The 6,671-nt window shown below is 40.1% G+C and overlaps 1 protein-coding gene across 2 annotated transcripts; it reads right to left on the bottom strand.

The window, feature by feature from the left end:
* Window positions 1-1,683: 1,683 nt before the first annotated feature.
* Window positions 1,684-5,867, bottom strand: LOC106319235 (probable WRKY transcription factor 19). 2 transcript variants are annotated; one of them, XM_013757510.1, is made up of 5 exons: window positions 5,266-5,867; window positions 4,333-5,185; window positions 3,099-4,167; window positions 2,719-3,015; window positions 1,684-2,627 (listed from the first exon to the last, which is right to left on the bottom strand). In XM_013757510.1, the coding sequence occupies exons 1-5, from the start codon at window positions 5,717-5,719 to the stop codon at window positions 1,902-1,904; spliced, it is 3,399 nt and encodes a 1,132-aa protein (XP_013612964.1). In that variant the 5' UTR covers window positions 5,720-5,867; the 3' UTR covers window positions 1,684-1,901. The 2 variants fall into 2 exon arrangements, with proteins under 2 accessions (XP_013612964.1, XP_013612965.1); XM_013757511.1 differs by having other exon boundaries at window positions 4,333-5,189; window positions 5,266-5,623.
* Between the last annotated feature and the right edge of the window lie 804 nt (window positions 5,868-6,671).

The following is a 6,671-nucleotide window of genomic DNA, read 5'->3' as shown; positions in this document are numbered from 1 at the left end:
GGTTTAAACAATTTTAAATCAGATGAACAATTAACCAAGCAGGATGAGAAAATAAATCTATCAATTTAACGGTCAAACAATTCTAGCAACATAGCATCATATTCAATCAGATTTAAAACCTCAATGATCAAAACCGAAAATATTTTTGTTTTCAAACTATTCGATTAGTGTTTTAATATGTGATTTGATAATTATAGTATAATTAATTCTGATACTTATATTATTTAATACTTATATTATTTAGGGTTTATAGATATAGGGTTAGGGTTTATCGGATTTTAACTTGTAAAAATCGATTTGGGGTTTTGATCATGTAGGAACATGATTTAGGGTTTGGGGTATAGAACTTTTAGAGCTTCGATTTACTCAATTAGGATTTTTGTTATATTACCCTATGGTTTTGATTCATAAAGATTAGGGTTTTAGGGTTTCATTCTTTATCAATCAATCCATGTTCGATTATGGGTTCTTAGGTTTTGAATTACCTTTTAACCTTAGATGATTGTTGAATCGGACCACCAAAGGAGTTGAGCCGCGAGCTGGACACGAACAGGACGCGAGCTGGAATGGATCGAGTCGCGGACGTCCTTTGTTGCTTGATCGGTAACGCCTTGATCGGTAACGCCTTGATCGTCGGACGCGAGCTGTCTGATGCTGTCGCGAACGAGGAAGAGGTCGCGTGCTGGAGCTGCTCTCGGGTCGCGAACGTCTGAGCTAGGATCAGGAACGCCTTGGGCTGAAGCTGATCGGGGACGCGAGCTGGAACAGATGCGGGAACAAGAGACGCGATCGGGGTTTAGGGTTCGTCGGATCGCCGGCTAGGGTTAGGGTTTTAGGGTTTTTCGATTTAGGTATTAGCTTACGGATTTAGAGTTTCGTGTTGATAACGTGTTATAAAAGTAATGGAAAAATTTATCTTTATTCATAACATAGAGGTTACTTATATAAGAGATTACACCGTCGTAGATAAATGAAAATATTACAAATCATAATCTTTTGGTTATAAGCCATCCACAATCTGGTACATAACATAAAAAACAATATTGTATTCTCTGATGGTTATTTTTGGTTTCCTGATCAAGATGGGCTAGGGGTATATGATCCAGTTGCACGTACCTGGGATACTCTTTATGTGCCACTTCCAAACCTGAGCCCATATCTCATGTGGATAACCAAATACCAAGGGAACATATATCTAGTAGATTCGGTCTCCAGTAGAGGGCAGATGAGACTAATCATGTTTAGACTTAACCGGTTGAGGTTGGTTTGGGAAAAGAAGAAAATATGTGATGGTTTGTCCAGCTTTATCAGTGATGAATCAAGCATTATGACATATGGGCTCCCAAGAGATATGAGTGACATTGTGTATGTGTGGGATTCTCATATAAACCCGGATCGTCCGGTCAAATACTCGTTAAATACAAGAAGTTTTTGTAAGAGACATGACGGCTATTGTGTTGAATCTTCAAACACCAACGAGATGCTGCATTATGCTGCCTGGATCGAGCCGCCACAGAACAGCTGTATCTATGACTTCCCCATTATAGATCCGAAATAGGCTAATTAACTCATCTATATTTCTGTATTTTAAGATTAATTTTTCGGAAAAAAAACTTTATACCTTGTTAGTTATGATCATTAAATCCTATAAAAATATTCAAGAAACAAGTCCACAGCAGCATCAAATTCGAATATATCATGAAATTATATAAGAAGCTAAGAACATAAGTAACATAACAAACATTTACCAGATATTCACATAATGAATATCAGACTCTCTACATTCAGATAAAGAATCAGACTTAGGCGGATTCAGCCCTTAGTTCTTCTCATATATTTCACATTGTAGAGAACAGAAACAATCTTTGTTGTGTCAATTACAAGGAGTATAGAAGAAGGAACTAAGAGATGTGAACTTTTTTGAGCCATCCAAATCTATTCCACAGTTTCGAAAACTTCTCCGTATCAATCTGGCGAAATTCAACCTTGAATCTTAGGCTCCACGCGTTGTCAGGCAATCTTACGAGGCTCTTGCATCCCACAAATCTTACTTCTTCAAGAGCAGTCAGATATGAAATGGAGGAGGGTAGCTCTCTAATGGCCGTCCTGCTCAAATCCAGATACTTTAAGCATTTCATATTTCTAGACAAGTCTGGAAAATTCTCAAGGCTTGAGCAGCCTGACAGATTCAGCGTTTCGAGATGCTTTAACTTGCATATGCTCGTTGGAAGAATCACGAGGCGTCTGCTGTTTTCCAGGTCAAGTTTTTCAAGAAGCACCAAGTTCTTGATCGATGATGGTATTTCTTGTATCACAGTCCCACCCAAGTACAATTCTTTCACATTTGGTGAGATCTCCGGAAAATTCTCTAGCTTCGAGCAGCCAGAAAGATTCAAAACCTCAAGAGACTCTAAATCACTGGTAGATGGTACACTCTCCAGATTCGAGCAGTCCTTCAGATTCAGAGAAACAAGCTTTTTAAGATAACAGATAGAGTGGCTAATGCTCACCAAACTCTTACAACCTTCAAGATCAAGAAGCTCGAGGTTTTGCGCACTTGTAAGTCTTGGAAGCTTTGTTAACTGGTAGGAGTAGCTCAGTCTCATCTTTTTAAGGTTTTCCAGACTCTGTAAAAGAGAGACAAATATCAGCAACAACTTCATGGTTTCTCATATTTAATTGACATAGTAGTCTAGTAGCAGTAATCTTGAACATTACCTTTTTGTCTTTCCAAAGTTTCTTCACACAACTATTTGGCATGTTAAGCTCTATGAGGTTCTTTGGATCAAAACATTGCGGCAAAGAGCTTATAGGATAGTATTCCCAGTGCAGAAGCCTTAGCTTGGTCGGCAAGTATTCAAGACCTTGAGGTAAAGACACTCCATGGTTCTCTATCAACTCGGAGAAATAAAACTTTAACAGTCTAAGGTTACACATTTTGTCGAATACATTGGGACTTGCATCGAATTTCAGCTGCGACATGTCCAGGAAAAGCCCTTCAATAGCTGACGTGCCCTGAAAGCAAAAAACAAAAAAAGTCAGAACAAACCTAAGTGCAGAACGTTAAAAAAAAACAAAATATTGCCTTGGTTACTTACAGTGTTGTCTAGGAATACGTCTCTAATATCTTCAGCATTCCACAACCTGCTGCGGTCCCCTGGCCTGTCAATAGATTCTTGGCGAACAATTTCTCGGCCTGTTGCCTGGAGGAACCAGAGCATGTCCACCGTATTGTGTGATATGGTTAACAGTGATTTGTCAACAAGGTTTTTAAATCCAATATGTGCAGAGAAACCACATCCATCAAGCAACATTGCAACGTCGTCTTTATCCATCTTTCTAAAGAAACATGCAATGTCTAAAAATATACTCTTTTCGTTTTCATCAAGCCCACAACAGCTTCTTTCGAATATACCTGGAATGTAAATGGCAGAAGATTTCTGAATTTCTTGTGATAAACTTTTCCATTCTCTGCTGGATCTGCTTAAGAACTGAAGAACCTGAGGATTTCCATTTGAGAATTTGACCAGCTCAAGTGACAATGTCTTGTAAAGCTCGGGTGACAGACCACTCTGAAATATTCCGGGGTTCAGAAGATGTAGAGAGTTGGGAAATTCTAATGGCTTGACCTCATAGACATGATCGGTTTTGCATAGTACAAAAACATGTCTGTTCCTAGACGTTATGATTATTCTGCTTCTTGGACCAAAATAGATAAGCGTCCCCACAAATGTTTCAACATCCCTGAAATCTTTCACATCGTCGAGAACTACGAGGACCCTTTTACGCTGAAGCCTGTTCCTCAAGAAACTCGTTTTAATGTTTGAAGTACGTACGACATCTGGTTCTACCTCTAAAAGTTTAGACAATAGTTCCTCCCTCACAGCATCGTACCCTTTTAGCTCGACTTCTTTATGGAGATCCTTGAGGAAGACACAAGTCTCATATTGGACAGAGATTCTATGGAAGATTTCTTCAGAAACGGCTGTTTTTCCTATACCAACCGCACCCCATATACCTATGCGGCGAACATCTTGAGACTCAATGCATAGCAGTGACAAGATCTCCTTTATCTGCGTATCCATCCCAATAATATTCTTCTTATAGTTGGAACGTAGCACCTCCAAAGCATCATTGACAATCTCGTCTATGAAGTCAGACTCGGACCTGCGATGTATGAAGTATATAGAGTATACGAGTCAATAATCTTGAAGAAAAAGATGAGAGGATGAAATATCTAACCACAAGATCAGTGATCATAGATAGGCCAGTGAAAAGGGTGCACTAAATACTTTGATGAGGAAACGTTTAACAATAACAGGCATCACGTACTTATCTGTAGTCAATATGTAGCCATGCATCTGAGTTATTTTCTCCAAAGCAGCCTGCCATCGTTTTGGCTCGTCTTGGAGGGAAAAACTCTCATAATACTCGCTATTAGTGATCAAATCAGATGGTGAAATTCCATAAAAAATCGGGTAAACCACTCGAGGCTTTTTACTTTGCTGTTCAACAATGTTTACCAGGTTGGAAGGGACGTATGTGCTGGTTAAGAATATGATCAAAACCCTACATTCAGGAACTGCGTCCACTTCATCGATGTCTTGGCGGACAGAAACCCCTCTCCGGCAGAGGGCAGCACGAAGATGGCTGGTGAAATCGCCTTTGCTTATGCAACCTCTCATGTATCTGATTACGACATCATATTCCCCAATGGCGGATGTGCTTAGTTCAGTGTCTTGCAGATCCTTTGAGGACCCTTTTTCAATTTCAACGTATGAGTTAAGAGGCAGAGAGGCAGAGTTAGGAATCCCGGTGAGTCGCTGGACGACCTTAACAAAAGCATCATTGGTTATGTCACCTCTCCTGTATATGACTATGACTTCATAATCAGTAGAGGGGGATGATGCAGAAAATTGCAGTTCGGAAACAGAGTTGTTAGCCCCGGTGAGTCGGTGGACGACGCTCCTGAAATCACTCATGGTGGTGTGTACGACCTTGGGCGAGACAACCACCGGCTCTCGCGGAGTTAACGTGGGAGGTTTCTTAATCACGTGGGAGTCTTTGTTAACGCTGAGAGGTGAAGGACGATGACCACGGATCTGAAGCTGGCGTCTCTGCTTCTGTTGTTGATTGCCGCCGCCCGGTGAAGATGATTCTTTAACTCCGTGTTTGGTCATGTCGTCTACCTTGAAATCGGAATAAGCTGCATAATCCAAATTGATTGTCCAAATGCGGGTGAAAATAAACTATGAATTTACTCACATTCACATTCTCCTCCTGGACGATCTCTGCACACGAACGCTCTACTTATGGCCTCCGCAACTCCTCCTTGTTGTGTAACTTTAGCACCTAATCGGAACATCCTGCATCTCGTCCATCTCGAATTTTCTGTGAAAGTGACGTCGCCGTTGACTACTCCGACCCCGTCTTTAAGCGTCACGGTCAGGTCTCCGACGAGCAATGGTGGTTTCCCTTCCCGTGGTCGGAGAATATTCCTGTTAAACTCCTCGGTGGTGGTGAAGCTTTCCTCGGCGATATCAGCGTTCAGCGCTACGATCTCGAGCCGCAACTCGGAGGTGACTCGAGCGTTTGTGGCGGCATCGAGGAGCTCGATTGCTATCGGAGAACCGTCCTCCGCCTCGATCCTGGAAAACGTAAATATCATCGGTGGTGGCGAGTTTACAAAACGCAGCTTCCATGCCCGTGGCTGCAGCATCTCTTCACCTGTAGAAGAAGGGGCCTTCTCGTCAGCGGTATATCGTCACTGGACTTTTTCTCAAATCTTCGAGGCACATTTGACCTCTTCTTCTCCCTGTGCGTTGCCAATAATTCTTTTTTATTTTTTTATTTCGGAGGTTGAATGAAAGGGAAACTGCTCCACGAAATAAAATTTACCCCCAAAAATGGTTTTCTCACCTAACGATTTTTGAGATTGACTAGATGTTAAATTTTGACTTTTCTACATAGGTCTGCTTACGCCCGGGCGCGGTTTCGGACCGAAAGTACCATTCCGATTTTACTAAATATTTGATCAGGTTCAGTTTGGTTCTTTCCCGGTTCGGTTCGGATCGGATGTAATTAATGTTTAAAATTGTCTAAAAATATATTTTTTAAACTTAATTTCCAAAATATATAAATTGTTTCCAAATCTAATTAAAAATTAGTTAAACTATTTAAATTAATTAAAAAGTATTCAAAATAGCAATTAAAACAAACTAAAAAATATTTTGAATATTTTAAAATATCTAAATCATCTTAAAATATATAAAAACATTAATATATTTAACTAATTTCGGATATCTTCGGATCCTAGTTTGGATTTCGGTTCGATTTGGGTTATAACCAAACACTAAAGTACTAAGCTCATTAGTCCCGTTCGGATATTTTTGTATAACAGTTCGGATTCGGTTTTGGTTTTTTGGGTTCGAGTTTAAATAGATACTTCGGGTTGAGGTAAAAACGTTCAGGCCTAAATCTGCTAGTTCAGGCAAATCCCAAGAAAGCAAATTTGACTATTCTACATCGGTCTGCTATGCTAGTTCACGCAAATCCCCAAAAGTTATTTTTTTTTCTCAAATTGAATTAAATTAAAAAGGGCAAAGCCCGTTAGCCTTACAAATGATTCGAAACCCCAGACCGAAAAAAACCAAAACAAATACAATAATGGC

Source organism: Brassica oleracea, chromosome C9, assembly GCF_000695525.1.
Source record: "Brassica oleracea var. oleracea cultivar TO1000 chromosome C9, BOL, whole genome shotgun sequence".
NCBI classification, from domain to species: domain Eukaryota; kingdom Viridiplantae; phylum Streptophyta; class Magnoliopsida; order Brassicales; family Brassicaceae; genus Brassica; species Brassica oleracea.
This window is presented reverse-complemented; position numbering and strand designations above follow the sequence as displayed.

Excerpts from the sequence above, each read along its gene's own strand:
- LOC106319235 (XM_013757510.1), bottom strand. The coding sequence starts at position 5,719 with ATGCTGCAGCCACGGGCATGGAAGCTGCGTTTTGTAAACTCGCCACCA. Across the intron at positions 3,016-3,098 it reads ACGTATTCCTAGACAACACT|GGCACGTCAGCTATTGAAGG; the intron begins GTAAGTAACCAA and ends TTTTGCTTTCAG. Across the intron at positions 2,628-2,718 it reads AACTTTGGAAAGACAAAAAG|AGTCTGGAAAACCTTAAAAA; the intron begins GTAATGTTCAAG and ends TCTCTTTTACAG.